Here is an 18,777-nt window from a genome sequence, read left to right as displayed (position 1 = left end):
AGTACCGGGTGATGTATGGAAGTGTTGAATCACTATATTGTACACCTAGAGCTAATATAACACTGTATGTTAACTAACTGGAATTAAAAAAAAAAAAAAACTTACGGCAGATGGATTAAAAAACAAATACCTATATATAAAAATAAATGATTATAAGGAAAGAGAAAAGAAAATATGTGGTAATGGATTGTATTTGTTTGGCTATATATAAGAATGGGATATCTTTCTGTCTGTGCAGTTGTAGGTTGCCTGGGATGGACCTCACATTCCGGTTTCATGATAATTCAATAAGAGAAGAAATTTGTTTTTTTTCCTACTACTTTTGTGGGGAGGTTTTCTGGGTTTAGAACATTTTTGCTTGTTTTTGTTTGTTTTATTTTCCCAACATTGTCACCCATCCACCACATTACTACTAGGGTCACTATCATTTAGAGGAGATACAGATGGTATAAAAGACCAGGAATGTCTTGGAAAAAAAATATTTCTTCATGTACCAGTGAAGTAGGGAAGAAGTATTCTTTTAACATCATCCTTAAGGATTCAGGCATCGCATCCACAAAATAAAGTAGATGTCCCTCCGATGTTTTCCATAGCATTCTGGAAGAGATTTTCTCAACATTACTGAAATGTGACATAATCATGCATTTATTAGTTTGTCTTCTCTCATGTCTGTGAGCTAGATGGGTGCAAGTAATGTCCATTGAGCACAGTGCCTGCTACATGTAGATTTTGATACTGGGTCATGGAAATAATAAGCAAATAAAATAAGTGATTTGATCTTCACATTGTGTTTTTCATATATTCTGAATGCATAAATATTTTTGTGTGTAGTAGCTTGTATTACTTTTCATTTATGTTCAAGGATAGGAAATTTAAATGTCAATAAAGTTTCAATTACCAAAAGCCACAAATTGATCTAAAAACGATAAAAATGTGCCAATTATATTCATGCATATAATATATAAATGCATATGTTTCTGAATTTGAATCTGCATATATAAAGTATCTAATTATTGTGACTATCAGATTATAGAAATTTAGAGCAAAAACAATATATAAAATTTATATAGTCACAAGACATTAGTTTTCCATTTGAGGTAACCATAGTCTATAAGATGATACAATTCTAGCTAGGCCTTTTCAAATTATCTAGTAGGGTAGTAGTTGGATATTTATAGGAAGAAGTCCTGTTAAACCTTTATAGGAAACAAATTGGTGAAGTTGCTTATACGGGAAGAGAAATAATTTTTCCTTTACCCCTTTAGGCTCTTGGCTGAGACTTCACTGGAATAAAAGAGATTAACGGGAGAAAAACAAACAGAAGTTCAATAACATGTACACCTCCTGTGTACATGGGAGATAGCCACAAAAACTGACTAACTCTCCAAAATGGCCTAAGGCACCCACCTTAAATACCATCACCAGCAAAAGATAAAAGGAAATGTTTGGGAGTGGGGAGTCAGTTATGAGAGGCTATCAAGAAAAGCATAGTAAACAAGGATAAGATTCTTAGACAGATTTAGGTTGTTGCCTTCTTAAGAGTTTCTAGAGCTTTAGTCATCCTCCTCTTCCAGTTACAGAGATGGAAACATTCTTACAAGTGGAGATTTTCCATATAAATGTAAATGTCCCTTACGAAAAAGTATCTTATACTGTCTGTCTGCTATTTCTTAAAAAATAACCAGCTCAAGATAATCCTTATACCAAAGAGGAATATTTTGGGGTGGCAAATTCTGTTCCCCTTCATGCCTAAAAGATTAATTTTAATTCTCATTTCTCCTATTTATACTTAATTTTCATCTCTTTTGAAATACTAAAAACACTATATACAGGTTTAATGAGTGACATGGACACAGTTAAAAGAATTCCCCAAAGCTGCAAAATCTTAAATTTTTTATAGAAACATTTTAATTTAGAAATATAAGACAATAGATATTTAAATATTATATTTTAGCCTATGTTTAAATGTTAATTTTTTTAGAATTATTATCACAGGTTTTAGCTGTTTGGTTGCAAATTTTTATTTTATACATAGACTTGCTGGTTTCTTCAAACATACATAATCTAATTAATAATTTAAACTCCTTACACTCTTTGGGTAGCCAGTATTTTTTAGGAGATTGCACTAATGCTTCTATTCTTATTCAGTCTCTTGTTTCAGTATCCAGGAGAAACTTAAAATATCACCTCTTTGATTTTATTTTAACTGTATGATTGTGTTTTATTGGCTTTTAACGTGCAACATAAAATAAATCAGTACTACAGTGTTTGGAGATTTGGATGTGATTGCATACTTTATAAATAATTTTGAACCATATTTTATATTCCTATTCTCATCAATAGTCATCATTAAAATTGAAAATATTTGCAGAATATTCTAAGACTTCATAGTGCTATTTATAAAAATAAGTTATACTCCAGGGATGTCAATGTAATAAAAGTACTGAACAGTATCTTGGAAAAACTAGCCTCCTTGATGCTATTTTCTATACTTTTTAAAATTTAAATATGGCTTATTAATTAAAGAACCACATAGTGAATCCTGTTTTTAGCAGAAATTTTATCTCAAATGGTGATCTTTAGCATAGCTGAATTACCACTCGACAGAGCCAAGTTTCAAGAATCCTGGATTGGATTAATGGCAGGGTATGTAGCAAGTGCTGGGACTTATTTAACATGTGACTTTGGAGAACAGTTTCCTTTTCAGCAAATTTGCACAATGGTATCCATTCTCCCTATCTCATATAGGCTTAGAGTTCATTGTCCAAAGTGCTCTTCAATGTCATCATTTGGTCAATTGATGTACACACTCACTGTATCCAATATAAGCAGTAGTAATAGGCTAATATGATCTACATATAGAGTTGGTTGAATGCAACAAATTTGTTTCAGGTAAATTCCTTCTCAGGAAAGAATATTATAAAGATATCAATACATTTATTAACAAATTTTAAATATGACCACCACAAAACTTTACTGGTTAAAAAATGGATGTAACCACATTATCTTCTCCTCTATTCTTTCAAGTTTCAAAACTAAGTTGTCTATTCCAAGTAGCTAATATTATCTGTATGTTCTATGTGTTGGAGAAAATATGTGGGCAGAAAAAATTGAATATACTTAATTAACACTACTAACCTACACTTAGAAATGGTTAAGATGATAATTTTTTTTTCTTTTTCAAAGATTTTATTTATTTTTTGACAGAGAGAGAGACAGTGAGAGAGGGAACACAAGCAGGGGAAGTGGGAGAGGGAGAAGAAGGCTTCCCGCAGAGCATTGAGCCCTATGTTGGACTCGATCCCAGGACCCTGGGATCATGACCCAAGCTGAAGGCAGACGCTTAACGACTGAGCCACCCAGGCGCCCCAAGATGATAAATTTTATGTTATGCATTCTTTACCTGTAATTTTTAAAATTCATTGATACTTCCTCCTGTCTTATACTTCTAGTGACATAATTTTTCTGACATAAATGTGACTAATAACTTTGATGACATGTGTCAATGGGATATTTAGATATCAATGGGAAATTTAGATTTCCTCATATTTCCTTGAGACAAACTATCAATATTTTCCATGGTTTACATTGACTCAAAGAGGAATTTTCTTTCTTTTCTAGCTCCTGCGCAATTATCAGCACTCATTATGGGATGCGTGTTTTGTAAGCACTATTGCTAACTGCCTCAAATCAGTGACTATAGAAGAAAGCAATAATTAAAGACTGCATTTGGTGCCAGTGTAATATTTAGGAGGAAATACACATTTTGAGAGAGATGTATAGTCCTTGATTTTTTGAAAAGTCAAGCAATAAAAATGGCCTATCTCTGCGGTATACCTTGTCAGTTTTTTACTCAGATGTGAATTAAAATTGATTGAAGAAAGATACAGTGATAAAAGCAAATGTTCTATCATTTATTAATTATATTTAAAATTTACATGAATTTATTAAGGACATTGTATAATGTTTCCACTTTATGCTTTAAACAGTTACAAACATTTGTCATAAAATAATGTGCATATCAATGTAACAAGTTTGAAAAGTGGGAAATGAGAATCTGAAGTCCGCCTTCCTTCTAACAATGATCATTAACACTCCAAATGAATGAATCATAGATTTCTCTCTCAAAATTCTAAGGTTTTTGTTTTGTTTTGTCTTTTATGAACAAAATTCTAAAGGACTTTAACATGCAATGAATATATATAACATTCAGAATAACTAGCTTCCATGCTTACACTGAACTCAACATAAGGCAAAGGCCCATAATTGTACTGATTCTTTGGCTCAGTGTGTTCAAAAAGCAAAGCAATGTGGTAAGCCTAATGAAAACAATCCTTTGTGTTTGCCAGCTTCAGATTGCTAATATGGTTGCAATAAAATTCAACCATCCTCTCTGATGAAATGTGCGGCTTTGATTAGCAGAACAGTTTGTTTTCTGAATGCAAGAGACAGGCATGAATCTGTTTCTCTAATTGTCCTCATAGCTGAGAAAATGAGGAAGAAGTATGTTTGTTTTAATAAAACATCATTCTGCCTCCTAGAATGACCACATCTGACTATGAAAGTAGTAAACCAATCAGATGTTGTCAGATGAAATATCCTGCCTTTGACCTCTTTGATACCGCCACGAACTATACAACAATTGAATGAGTTGTAGCCATGAAATTATCCATGTCACAAACACTGGTCTCTCCTTTTAATTGCTCAAGAAAAACAAGCCTTTGGTAACTTTAGTTATTGTATGCTACAATACAAAACGAATTACCAATAACCATTCCTGAACTAACTAATATATGGCCAGACATTGTTCCCATAGCAGTTTGATGTTTATTTCGATTCCTATAGTTCTCTTTGATCTTCTACCTCTTTTGACATCAGTAGGTAAATCTACAGAAATCCTTGTTCTTGAAGAATTTTCATCTTAGGAAGTTCTCATTCTTGCCTTCTGATATAAAAATAACCACTCCAGCAGATAAAATCTCTCCAAAAAAAGAGTAAGTCAAGGTTGCTTGATGACTACCACACAGGCACCTGCTCTCCCAATATTCAAAGAAGCCATCTGTTGAAAAAGATGAAACACAGTTTAAGACAAATTTTACTGTCATAGAAAAGTATACAAATTGTAATATATTTAAAACACTCATATGTGTGAAAATCATAAATACATGTGCTTATATTTTCCCAGTTTAGTCACAAGTAGGACAATAAAAATGGAAACATTGAAAATGGCTTTTACAAAAGAGCAATGATTTGCATGTTGAAATTGTTAAAGCTTGCATTCATTTTTGGAATTTTTAAGGCAAGTAGTAAGGTGTTTAATGATTTTTAGTGACATAAAGATGCTATAGTAAAGTTTCCAGCAAAGATTTATTTCTGGGCTTGCATGGACACATTTGTGATGGTATTTCATAGTGGTATCTTGGAGTATATTTTGGATGAAATAGCTATTACACTTATTGAAATCATCTTGAACTTATTCGCCCAGATATTATACTGACTTAAATGTGTTATTCATTCATTCTAAACAGAGACATACAATGAAGTAACTTCTATATTTTGTCATAATAGACCAAAATTATAATTGCTATAGTACTTATTTAAAAAATTCCAGCTTATGATAGTCATTGAGATGAGAATTGAGATTTTTTTTAATAATTCCTGAATATGAAATTGGCTAGAAATGTATTAAAAACAATAATTTTTACAGTTTGTAATGAAAACCTATTCCATGAAGGTAAGCCAAGATTTTAATAATTTGAGCATTTTGATATGAATGATTTTTATTACAGTTTTCTAAGAATAATTTATGCACTTAAAATATCAGAGTAGGGTAGAAATTAAAGGATATTACTCTAAACTGAAAAGAATGTGAATAAAATATAAGAAATAAAACAACCAAGAGCAAAATAACCTCAGATCACATACATTATCTTATTGATTGAGAAAGGACATGGTCTCACTCTCTAAATATGAAAACTACCATCGTATCTACAGTTCTTTTAAGTGTACTTACTTTTACCTGCCATCCCTTTGCAGGATAAAAAGAAGAAAAAAAAAAAAAAAAAACACAGCAACTTCCCATATGATCTATTTTTACTCATTTGTGTTAAGAATAATTTTTATGGATCACCACATCACCTTTATAATCCCATCATGTATTGTTATCTTTGTATGACAGTTATGTGAATAGAATGTCAGGAGACGATATATAAATCAATGTTCCCAAACTGAAGTGTATGTGACTCCAAAATGCACAAACTTTCCATTGTCCCTCTTTTAGTTTCCAATGATTTTTAAGTATTGTTTCACATCAGAGTCACCTAAGGAACTTTTACAAAGTATATGTGCTCATGGCCCAACACTCAATAGGAATGGGAGGAATACTGGGTGGTTGTATTTTTGAAAACTTTCCCAAATACCCTCTGATGTTTGTTCAATACTGAGAAATCCTGTGCATAGTTTCCAAAGTATAGAGTGAATAGCTTTACTTTGTATCTGTATCTACATGTACATCTATATCTCCAAACATGCATGAGTGTGTTTGTACAAATGAACCTTTGCCCTTTTTTTTCCAAAAGTGTGCTGTTCCTCCTGTGTTTCCAGTGTCAGATAATGACACCACTCTCTACTCAGTTGCTCAAGTTAGAAACCTGGAGAACATACATGACCTTTAGTTTTACCTCATCAACCTTACATCTGAATAATCATCAGGTCCTACAATATCTCTCCATCCAACGTGATTATACCCATTCCTATGGTCTGCAGCCTCGTTCACATTACAATTCTACCTTGAGTGTGAAGGCTTGCAGAGTATGTCTCCACAGGATATGCCACTTTGGCATATTAATTATTTTGAATTAAAGGTACTTGATAGATGTCTGGTACAGGAGGGACTCTCTTGACTCTTGGTCCCCCTGAAAGCAGGAAATAAATCTCCAATGTGAAAGGTAACTTCCCTTACCAGGATGATAGAAGGCATCCTTATTACCAGAGATGGAGAATTTAGAGCCAAAAAGCTGTATAAATAAACCTTGTTATTTCTTCAGTACTTTACTACCACAAGCTGAAATCCTTGGCTTGTCAGTTTGTCACAAATTTATCATTTTGTCTAAAAGGTATAAAGCTTCCGGCTTTGGCCACTTCTTTGGGTCTCCTATTTTTATGGGGTTCCCATACATATAAAACTACATTTTTCTCCCGTTAATCTGTCTTAGTTTAATTATTAGATCAACCGAATAACCTAGAAGGGAGAAGGGAAAAGTCCTCCACCTCCACAGTGGATTGGTAAAATATCCTCCTAACGAATTTCTCTGACTCTAATCTTGCTTGCTCCTAATGATTTTTCACATCCTATCAAGTGCAATCATTTTAAAACGCAATTCTGATTATTTCCTTTCCCTACTTAAAAGCTTAACTCCCACTCAGCCTTATTGTAAAGTCAAGATTCTACCGCATAGCTTCTGGCCATGCATTATTTAGACCCTGTTTATGTCTCCAAACTCCGTGCTCACCCCTTTATTTTTTTCATGTTATGTGTTCTTCCTGCAATTCTTTACAAATTCTTTTCCTCAAACCAAACCACTCCCCATATTTTCACCTGGTTAACTATTACCTACCTGTCAGGCCTCATTCTACATGTCATTTCCTGAGGTAAGATTTCTCTACCCAGCACACTTAGTTTCTATCATAGTGCTAAGTATTTTCCTTACCACAGAATTTATCATGCTATTTTGAGCATTTGATATATTCTACATACATACATTTTAAATATTTAAGAGAGCTTTTCCCCTTTCCCCCTTAGCTCTAACTTAATCTTATTTAATACATATTTTTTTTTTTTAATCTGCTATGCTCTCCCTCCAAGGTTATACCTTCAGCCCTAGAATGACATCCTAAAAAGGTTGGCCACAGAACCAATTGGAAAAAAAAACAAACAAAAAAACACAACAATGGAGAATGTAGATATCGTACCAGGCTCCCCTAGAACTTATTCTCAATATCTTCTACAGTAACCCCTCCTTGAAGGGGGAATATGTTCTAAGACCCCTAGTGGATGCCTGAAACCATGGATAGTACCAAATGCATTATATACTGTTTTTCCCTATATGTACGTACGTAGATAAAGTTTAATTTACAAATCAAGTACCAAAAGACATTAACAACAATAGCTAACAATAAAATAGAATAATTATGACAATATACTGTAATAAAAGTTTTGGGAATGTATTCTCTCTCTCTCAAAATATCTTACTGTGCTGGACCCACCCTTCTTGTGATGATGTGACATGATAAAATGCTTACGTAATGAGATGAAATAAGATGAATGATGTCAGCATTGTGACATAGCATTAGGCTACTACTAACCTTCTGACAATACATCAGAAGGAGGGTCACCTGCTTCCAGACTGTAGTAGACCGCTGCTAACTGAAAACATGGAAAGCAAAACTGCAGATAAGGGGATATGACCATGTATCTGTTGTGTGCAAATAAACGAAACCCATGCACAGCAGACCAAACTGAATTGCAATAGTTCTCAGCTACTTTATTGAAGAAATATTCACATTATCTCTTGCCCCACACCAGCAACTATGCTAGACTATGGGGAGATGATAGTAAATCACACACTCTTTTTCTTTACAACTGCAGGTGGATGCAGCATGACAGCACTGTGATGATGTAGCAAGACAACACATGAAAGGGTGGCTTTACCCAGACCAGGGGGGGTGGAATAAAGTTCTTTTTTTATGTCTTGAAGCACACGTATTTTTTTTCCCAAATAAAATAGAAGAAATAAACCCAGGGTTAAATGACAAAGTCAAATTTATTCAAATACATACACGCCCATGTACACATGTAGGCATGTGTTCTCAGTAAAACTATCTAAGACATGAATCTGGGAATTGCTCCCAAATCTATTAATATTATTTCCTATTAGTTAGCTTGGGAAATGTTCTAAATATACATTCTTGGATATTTTAATATAGTTTATTTATTCTAATGCTCAGCCACTTGGGGATGCCAATGATAAGTAAGATAACCTATTGGTTTTGTCCGTTTATGGGGTAAATGGAGGGAAAGTGACAGGTATTATCCCGCCATATGGGACTTTTTTTTCTAGGGACCTAGAATCCTGAAAATCTTCAAAGGGATCTTGTGTGGGTCTGCTGATGGTCTCTAGAGAGACTTAAAAATATAAATAATGAAAAAATATGGACGTAAAATCTTAAAGTAATTTAAGAGCTTTAAAATGAATGTTTATTGTACTTAGACAAAGTTGTTATAAAACATTTTAAATACCACCTTGTTGTTTGGAAGATAGTATATGATCCAAAAAAGTGCAATAAAATACAGATGAGGGAAAATGTTCTTCAGGAAGTTTTTACCTATTATTACATACATTATTTTGATTTCAGTTTTAGAAGGATGATAAGCATAATGGCTCATTATTATAAGTATGTAATGAAGATTATATTCTATCATTGATAATGCCCATAAACGTCCTTTATTTAATGTTCATTTGTAAAAGTGGCACATTTAAAATAAATATCATTGAACTGTTACATTTCCTTAGCAAATCAACAGTCATTAATCCATGCTGTATTTCTTTGTAAACACGAGGGACTCAGAAAGAGAAGAGGTTAAAATATATCTTCTAAAATTTCAGTGTGATAATTATAATCTTCTTTTATATTTGCTGCTGGTCTTTGGATGAAGAATGCTTCTTCTCTTACAGTTAAAGTAAAACATAGAAAATCACATGACCCAGTTCTCCAAATACTTCTTCTTTCATTCATTCTGCTTTCTTTTTTCCTTTTAGCCAAATTCATCTATCTTCATTGAAATCAAAGAGTTTTCTTTTAGAGAAGGGTAAGATTCATAAGGCAGGCACTTTAGTCTGGACATTAGGAATTTTGTTTTGTACTTCAGAGTCAGCCTATCTCTTGAACATGTATCATCAAAACTGGCCCAATCAAGGAAGTTATGTGTCTTTAAAAGTAAGTATCTTTAAAAGAAATTTACTCCAACCAGTGTTCAAGTTCTTCAGATAAACTTTAGTCAATTTCTGTGACCCCACCCACCCACCCCACCAGCAAATGGAACCCTCCATCCACTGAAGATTGTTACAAGATGAGGTTCCTATTCTGATTCAATTAAGGCAGGCTTTGGAATCTCACTGCACCCATTAATGGAAATGATGTATTTGTTTGCTGGAATGGTATCTTGCTTTTAGGTTTCTGATAAAGGGGAGGAATAATAGAAATACTGAGAGATTTGGAAAAGAAAGAAGGAAAATAGAAGTTGAATATGAGGACGCAGGTCTGAGAATATGTCCGTTCCCTCCATTATAAGCAAGGTCACAGTAGCTATACAGAATAAGGTGTCTTCCATTATAATTAAGTTGCACTGCACTCATTTTCCCCCAGCACCCACACAGGCAACACAAATCTTCTAGCTGTGTGACCTGAATGGGAGCTACATTATTCTAGCATGATCCTGAGTCTCTAACCACAGTGTACTATAGATCAAGAGATACCACCTCACTTAAGATCGGCCAATTATTTCACTCTGTCTTCCTGGCCAAAGTGATTGTCCGGGAGTGAGCACTTTCTACATGATCGATCATTTAGAGATCTTTGCTGTTTTGCTTTTGTTTTCTGTTTATGGATTGAGGATTACTACTTGGAGCTTCCAGCAGCTCCGCTCCATGGAAAATTCTCTCTGCAGTAGGTGAAAATGGACCTATCCGATAGGACCTAAAGATAGTCAAGCAAAAATAGGAGGCAGGAAGTTGACTTCTGTAGCTTTCCATCTTCTTATTCCAGTTATCTCTAAAACCAAATATTCTAAAGTTAGGTTTTTGTGAACCAATATATACCACTTTGTTTTCTGTTTGTTTCAGCTAATTAAAATTCAGTTCCTGACTGTCGTTATTACTTATAATAAAGTGGAAATCCCAATGAGGCATGAATGTCACCTTTTAATATGAATTTTATTAAAGTATAGAATACATAAAAGTACACAAAAACATGTGATTTACAAAATGAACGTGACAATGGGCTAAATCAATCACTTTGGGCTCAAGGAAATTTAGAAGGAAGTAAATGAAGTAAATTCTTGTATTTGAAGTAAATTATGCTGGCAACAGTCTTACCTGTGTCCACTCATTTGTTTGTGGATCATAGGATTCCATAGTGTTGAGGTATGTCTGCCCATCATAGCCACCAACGGCATATAATCTGTCACCAAGGAGACAGACTCCAACAGCATCTCTGGGCATACTCAAAGGAGCCACCATGGTCCATGTGTCTGTTTTGGGATCGTATCTAAAATGTAAGGATAATAGGATATAGCATGTTCTAATCACATCCAGCTTTTACTATATGAATGGTACTCTTTCAAAAGCACACCATGAGAAAAAAAAAACTACGTTTTTTTACTAGAAGCTCAATCATTTGAGCAGATGTTCAAGAGTTAATATCCACAATGTCTGGCTTTCTAAATTTTAAGGTATATTAAAAATATACCTTGACTGGATGTCCAGGTACTCAACAAAAATCTACATCATGATTTCTTCCACAAGGAAGGCAGATATGTAAATAACTACTATCCACTGCAGAATGAGGTTCAGTAAAGCAAATATAAGCAAAGTGCTGTGGTAATGAAACAGAAGTAATGGTTAAAAATCTGGGAGAATTATGGACTTCTCCACAGTTGAAGTCTGCTGTAAATCAGGTCTGAAGGTGTAGCTAAATTTGCTAGAAAGAAAAGGAGACATTTATGCGAAAGAACTGAAGTGTTAATAAAAATGCATGGCCAACTTTGAGGAAAGCAGGGGTGCAGGGTGGCTAAGTTCAGGAATAGAGGAAGGAGCAGAGTACCTGGAAGGGTGTTTTTTGATGGGCTTATGGTTTGTGTGATGAGTAAGAAGGTGTTTTGTGTTTTAATAGGAAAACCTGGGGAAAATAATTACAATGTGACCAGAACTGTGCTTTAGTGGCGTTCTTTGGGATTCACTTTAAGGGAGAGATTGGTAAATCAAGAGATTGAAGCAGGGGGCACAAGTTATTATTACTGAACTTAAACCAAAAATAATTTAATTTCCAGAAAGTCTGACTACCATGCATTACGTATGGATATTTTGTATTTTGAGTGGCAAAAGCCTGAAGAATACTTTCGTGAATGTACTTTACTGTAGCTAAGAATGAATGATTAAACCACTTCTTTGCCTTTAACCTGCACATTCAAGGTCAGATACAGAAATGAAAAAGCTAGTAAGAGCCCGGCAGAGTAAATATAAAAGAAGACTGGGTGAAAGTTTGTTTTTTTTTAACAGATACAATAAATATATTTTTAGTTTGTTTTTCCACTCCAGTCTTATGTTTCACCAATTGAAACTTTCAACCCACAGACTCCTAAAACAAAGAAACAAACACAAGCAAAAACAAAAACAAAAAGCCACCTACATGTTTATTGAAAATAAAGAAGGTTGTTACAAAAGAAATGGTTAGGGAGGACCCCAAGGGTCGGAAATTTATATTTCTCTATATTCACGTTATCCAAGATGTTACATGCATTTACACGCCACGGTGGGAGAGGTTGTGACAGCCAAGATAATCTACGTGAAATGAGAAATTTGTTGAATGCCTGCAAAACCAGGCAAATAAAAATGTAATTTTACATGCTATAGTTAATAAATGTAAAACATCACAAACACAGGCACATATAGACACACACAAACACAATCTATGTCATCAAAACCTTTATTTAAACTTACCACGAAGAAAAGACAAACTTATCATGAACATATAAAATATGAAATCTTTTATATGAAATATAAAATATTTTTTTAAAATAAGGACAAAAGAAAGAAGAGGAGGAGGAGGTAGAGGAGGAGGAGAAGGAAAGAAGATACCTCAAGGAATCAGATAGGAGAATCCAGAGAGTGGAATGTTTTATTGGATAACTGACTGAATTCTCCAACAAATCAATAGCAAAACAAACAAGCAAACCCCCAGTAATAATGAACAGATAATTAGGAAGAAGTAGCTGTTCTAAATGAATTGTGATTAAACATAACAAAAAAAGTAAGTGAATCTTATTTGGATCCCAATTCAAATAGACCAACTTTTAAAGGATGTTTGAGACATTTTGAAAATTTTAATATACCCTGGGCATTAGATTTTAATAAGGAATTACTGAAGTTCTTATTAGTTCTGATAATAGCATTGTTGTTATGTTAAAAAAAAAAAGTCCTGATCATTTTTGGTTGTTTGTTTCTGGGATGAATTCAAAAATATTTTAAGCTAAAATGACATGTTTGAGAATTTCTTTGAAATACTTCAAAAAAAAAAAAAGAGAGAGAAGGGAAATGGAATAAACAAGAATGACACACTGGTGATCATGGTTGAGGCCGGGTAATGAGTACAGGGAAGTTTACTGTATTGTTTACTTTTTTGTTTGTCAGAAAAGATCTGTAGTAAAAATAACTTTAAAAGTAAGAATGTATAGGGCACCTGGGTGGCTCAGTTGGTTAAGCGACTGCCTTCGGCTCAGGTCACGATCCTGGAGTCACAGGATCGAGTCCCGCCTCGGGCTCCCTGCTCGGCAGGGAGTCTGCTTCTCCCTCTGACCCTCCCCCCTCTCATGCTCTCTCTCTCTCATTCTCTCTCTCAAATAAATAAATAAAATCTTTTAAAAAAAAAGTAAGAATGTATAATACACTTTAATTTTCAAGGAAAAGCGAACGTTCTTTACACTTTATTCATCCTTCAGTAAAATCCAGCCTGGCTTTTGTCACAATCACTTCACTTAAATAGCTTTTTCTGAAGTCACACTTTATCCCACATTTAATTGCTATCCAGCTCTATAGAATTTTTTTTCAACTATTGTCTGCAAAGCAGACTTTATCACTTTGCAAAAAGGCAGAAGACCTGAGAAAATAGCCAACACTAGGGCATGGAGCAATAATAATAAATGAATTTCTGAAGACTTATGAAATTTCAAGTGAAACTCAAATATTGAACAATTCTCAAATACTCATATTCCAGGGAAATATAAGAAAACACTAGTATGTCCTATATTTAGGTGTACATTTAGAAATAATATTCTATACTTAGAAATAGATATCACTTTTTTATATATATTTTACAAAATTCCTGAAGAGAACTTTAAAAATTTAATGCATTCTAGAAAATCCAGATCTTTGGATTAGATGTGCCTGTCTTCAAATCTAGGTAATATCTTTTTTTTCTTATAATAACAAGCTTTTAATTCATATATGGAAATGGTGAAAATTTAAATTTAAATTTCTATATTGTAATCCAAAAAATGAAACCAAAACAAAACAAAAACAATCCAACTCCTCCCCACCCATATACACACTCTCTCCTGGATACAGAGGAAGTAATTACATAAATACAAAGTTACCTACTAGTGGTTATCCTTGTTTGCAAATTAATGAATCTAAATTGATTTTTCTATATTCAGAACTCAATGGATTCACCTCTCAGCCTGAGGATATACAAAATTGTTACCCCCATAAATGAAATAGACAGCTTTTTTTAACCTAAGGAGAAGATCCACAGATGTATAGCCATTTTCCAAACAATTATTAACAGTGAACTCAGTCATTGTCAGTTAACATTTTTGATGAAACTTAGTCCTAAACGTTACTTTTTTCTCTGGTTCTTTATTTAAAAAAAAAAAAACAAAACAAAACAGGGCGCCTGGGTGGCTCAGTTGTTAAGCGTCTGCCTTCAGCTCAGGTCATGATCCCAGGGTCCTGGGATCGAGGCCCACCAAGGGGCTCCCTGCTCAGCAGGAAGCCCGCTTCTCCCTCCCCCACTCCCCCTCCTTGTGTAAATAAAATCTTAAAAAAAAAAAAAAAAAAAAAAAAGAACAAGGCAGCAGGGGCAGTGGAGGGGTTAGAGTAGCTGTCCTTTGTATTTAGACTGTCCGCTTTTCCTACATCTCACCTTGGCCTTCGTGGTCAGAGTGTGAGCTCTGTATCAGGGACTCTATTAAAGTTTGTAGCCTTTAGACAAGAGAAGTACCAGTATGTAGGGGCTAAAATTGGCTGTGAAATGAAAACTTGCAGAAGGCATATGAGAGTCACAGAATAAAACTGTGTCTCATTGAAAATCCCCACTGAAGTTTTTGAGGTACCATTAATTTTTTAAGCCCTGTTTTTTTTTTTTTCTATTAAGGATAAAAATTGATCTTAAAATATTTAAAGAGAAGCAGTTTTTAAGTATGCAAGCCTTACTTCGGGAAAAAATAGAATTAATACTCATTTTCCTAAATTTGTACAAGCAATATTCAACCAGAAAGCAAATTAAACAATATAGAAGTGATTTGTAGCCAGGTTTGTTTGCCTGTAAAACAAAATAAAGCAAACAAGAAAACAGAGAAATAAGATGAGATCCATGCTGTGAAAATGGATAAACAGCTCTGAAAAGAGAGGCTTTTAGATTTCTGGTAAATGAATTATAGAATCTGTGTTTGAATTTTCATAAATTATTTGAATTAAGCAATTAAGAGTGACAATAATGCTGCTCAAAATACATTCTAGTTTTCCTGTAAAGAAAATCAACATCTGTCTATCAGGTCTCATGAGATTATGACTTCAGAAATGCTTACATGATGGGAAAGGAAAGTAAATTAATTCTAATAAAATTAATTTTAAAAAACTTAATAACTAAAAATATTCCTATAAACATCATAGTTCAGATATTTTCATATATATGCATATCTAATGGGTATTTAGGAATAGAATTTCTGGGTCAAAGAGAATGCATATTTTGAAATGTGGTAGATACTGCCTACTGGTATTACAGAGTCTGGGCCAATTTGCACTCCCACCATGAGTGTAATAAGAGTTTCAGTTGCTCTACGTCTTCTCCAACATTTGGTATTAGCTATTTTCATTTTAGCCTTTCTAGTAGGTCCTGGTATGATATTGTGATTTTAATTTTCATTTCTCTGATGCCTAATGACATCAAGCATTTTTCCCAATAGTCATCTTTCCAAGAGTTCTTGTTAAAATCTTCTGCCAAGGGGTGCCTGGGTGGCTCAGTTGGTTAAGCGACTGCCTTCGGCTCAGGTCATGATCCTGGAGTCCCGGGATCGAGTCCCACATCGGGCTCCCTGCTCGGCAGGGAGTCTGCTTCTCCCTCTGACCTTCCTCCATCTCATGCTGTCTCTCATTCTCTGTCTCTCAAATAAATAAATAAAATCTTAAAAAAAAAAAAAAAAACTTCTGCCAAGAAGATTTATTTATTAGATTTATTTATTAGAAACAAGAATTGGAATTGGGCACGTTCTGCATGGAGCACTGGGTGTTATACACAAACAATGAATCATGGAACACTACATCAAAAACTAATGATGTAATGTATGGTGATTAACATAGCAAAAAAAAAATAAACAAAGCCTTGTTGGTTTTGTTTTGCAAATATTTTTTCCCTCTCTCTGGGAAAAGTTTCAATTAGCAATAATCGCGCCTCGGATAAACCTCATTGGCTACGATACTGCCACTGCGCAAAGCTGCAAATATTTTTTCCCACTCTCTGGCATAAATTTTTACTCTTCATGCTGTATTTTGAGGAAAGATTTTTTATTTATTTGTTTTTAAAGTAATCTCTACACACAAAATGGGGCTTGAACTCACAACCTCAAGATCAAGAGTCACATGCTTTGCTAACTGAGCCAGCCAGGCATACCTGAGGAAAGGCATTTTGACAGTAATATTTCTCTTTATGGATGACTCTTGCCAGATCCAGTTTAAGTAATCTTTCATATTCCTCTAACTGTGAAGATAGCCCCCTCTTATATTCTAAAAGCTTTGTTTCATATTTACATCTAAAATCCATCTTGAATTGATTTTTTGGTGAGATGAGAGATGAGCTAAAACTAATTTTTTTCCATATGAGATATGCTTTTTTGCCTTTGCCATAAATCAAGATTCCTTATATGTGTGATCCTATTTCTGCAGTCAAATGCTCTACCATGTGTGATCCTATTTCTGAACACAAATCTGTTTTGTCTACTTGTTTGCACTAGGCCAATGCCATAGTGCCTTAAAGTAACTTTACAATTAGTTGTAATATCTACTACTTCAAAGTTTTCTTGGGATTTGGGGCCCTTTTCATTATTATTTAAATTACAGGATCAACTTTTCAACTTTACATCCACAATCCATACTGGACAAGCATTTACAATTCAATAAAGATTGCAATGAATCCATAAATCACTTTAGAGTACAATTCATGTTTTTATAATATTTAGTCTTATCTTCCATGAACATGGCATTCCCCTCCATTTACTTAAAACCTTTTTTTTATTATGTTATGTTAATCACCATACATTACATCATTAGTTTTTGATGTAGTGTTCCATGATTCATTGTTTGCGTATAACACCCAGTGCTCCATCCAGTATGTGTGCTCTTTAATACCCATCAACAAGCTAACCCATCCCCCTGGCCCCTCCCCTCTAGAACCCTCAGTTTGTTTCTCAGAGTCCATAGTCTCTCATGGTTCCTCTCCCCCTCCGATTTCGGCCCCTCTTCACTTTTCCCTTCCTGCTATCTTCTTCTTCTTTTTTTTTTTTTTTTAACATATAATGTATTATTCATTTCAGAGGTACAGGTCTGTGATTCAACAGTCTTACACAATTCACAGCGCTCACCATAGCACATACCCTCCCCAATGTCTATCACCCAGCCACCCCATCCCTCCCACCCCCCACCACTCCAGCAACCCTCAGTTTATTTCCTGAGATTAAGAATTCCTCATATCAGTGAGATCATACGAAACATGTTTTTCTCTCATTGACTTATTTAAACTTTTCTCAAAGTTTTATTTTCTATTTAGAGGTAGCACATATATTTTGTGAGATTTATTGCTAGGTATTTTTTTCAACTTTTTAATGGCAACTTTTATACATTAATTTTGTTATTATTGCTTGCATGTAGAAAATATAATTAATTTCATATATTGACTTACTATATAGCAACCTTATTAATTCACTTTTTAATTCAAATAGTTTCTAATTACACTGTGGTTAGATTATCACTAGATATTTATTATGTAAGCTTGAATACTGACAGTTTTATTCATTCCTTTCTAATTATGAATTTTCTTTCCTTTTATTGCTTTATCACTGGGTAGTTATTCTTTTAAAATGTTGAGTAAAAGTGGTATTAGCAGTCACTTTTTTCTCTAGTGAAAATCTCAAAACAATATATTTCAATATTTGACTATTTTTCTATTAATTTCTCTTCCAAGTTTGGTGAGTTTTTATTATGGTGTTGGATTTTATCATCTTTGTATTTATTCAGAAGTTTATTTATTTTATAACTATATTGAGTTACGTTGGTTAGTTGTTCTATACTAAACCAAACTTGTATTTCTGGAATAAACACAAAGTGGTTGAAATATATTATCATTTTCATTATACCTAAGTTTGATTTGCTAATATTTCTTTTGGATATTTGTATCTATGCTCATGAGTTTAGCCACCTCTTTTGTTTCTCCTGTTTTTTCTTGCATAATATGTATAAGGTTTTATTTTTCTATAAATTTATTCATTCTAGCTAAAAGTTCAAATAATGGCATAAATATTCAAATACTCTCTTTTTATAGTCACATGATAGTGATGTCCACTTATATTTCTGATATAGGTAATTTTTATCTTTTTCCTTGACAATCTGGCAACTAGCTTCTAAATTTTATTCCAATTATTTTTAGAGAAACAAATTAGACTTCTTTTTAATC

The 18,777-nt window shown here is 33.7% G+C and overlaps 1 protein-coding gene and 1 pseudogene across 2 annotated transcripts in view; both read right to left on the bottom strand.

Moving 5' to 3' along the window:
• Positions 1-4,999: 4,999 nt before the first annotated feature.
• Positions 5,000-18,777, bottom strand: part of KLHL1 (kelch like family member 1) — a 360,073-nt gene continuing 346,295 nt past the window's right edge. For both annotated transcript variants that reach the window (XM_045867545.1, XM_045867546.1), the window contains 2 exons: positions 11,154-11,325; positions 5,000-5,059 (listed from right to left, as the gene is read on the bottom strand). In XM_045867545.1, the coding sequence (XP_045723501.1) occupies positions 5,000-5,059; positions 11,154-11,325 (232 nt within the window). The remainder of the gene's footprint in view (positions 5,060-11,153; positions 11,326-18,777) is intronic.
• On the bottom strand, positions 16,427-16,548 carry LOC123840151 (U4 spliceosomal RNA; annotated as a pseudogene).

The sequence above is a fragment of the Mirounga angustirostris genome, unplaced genomic scaffold (assembly GCF_029215605.1).
Source record: "Mirounga angustirostris isolate CCGP_5_RB_7025 unplaced genomic scaffold, mMirAng1.0.hap1 SCAF_3, whole genome shotgun sequence".
In the NCBI taxonomy this organism is placed as follows: domain Eukaryota; kingdom Metazoa; phylum Chordata; class Mammalia; order Carnivora; family Phocidae; genus Mirounga; species Mirounga angustirostris.
The sequence above is the reverse complement of the archived record's forward strand: the minus strand, read 5'-3'. Positions and strand labels throughout refer to the sequence as shown.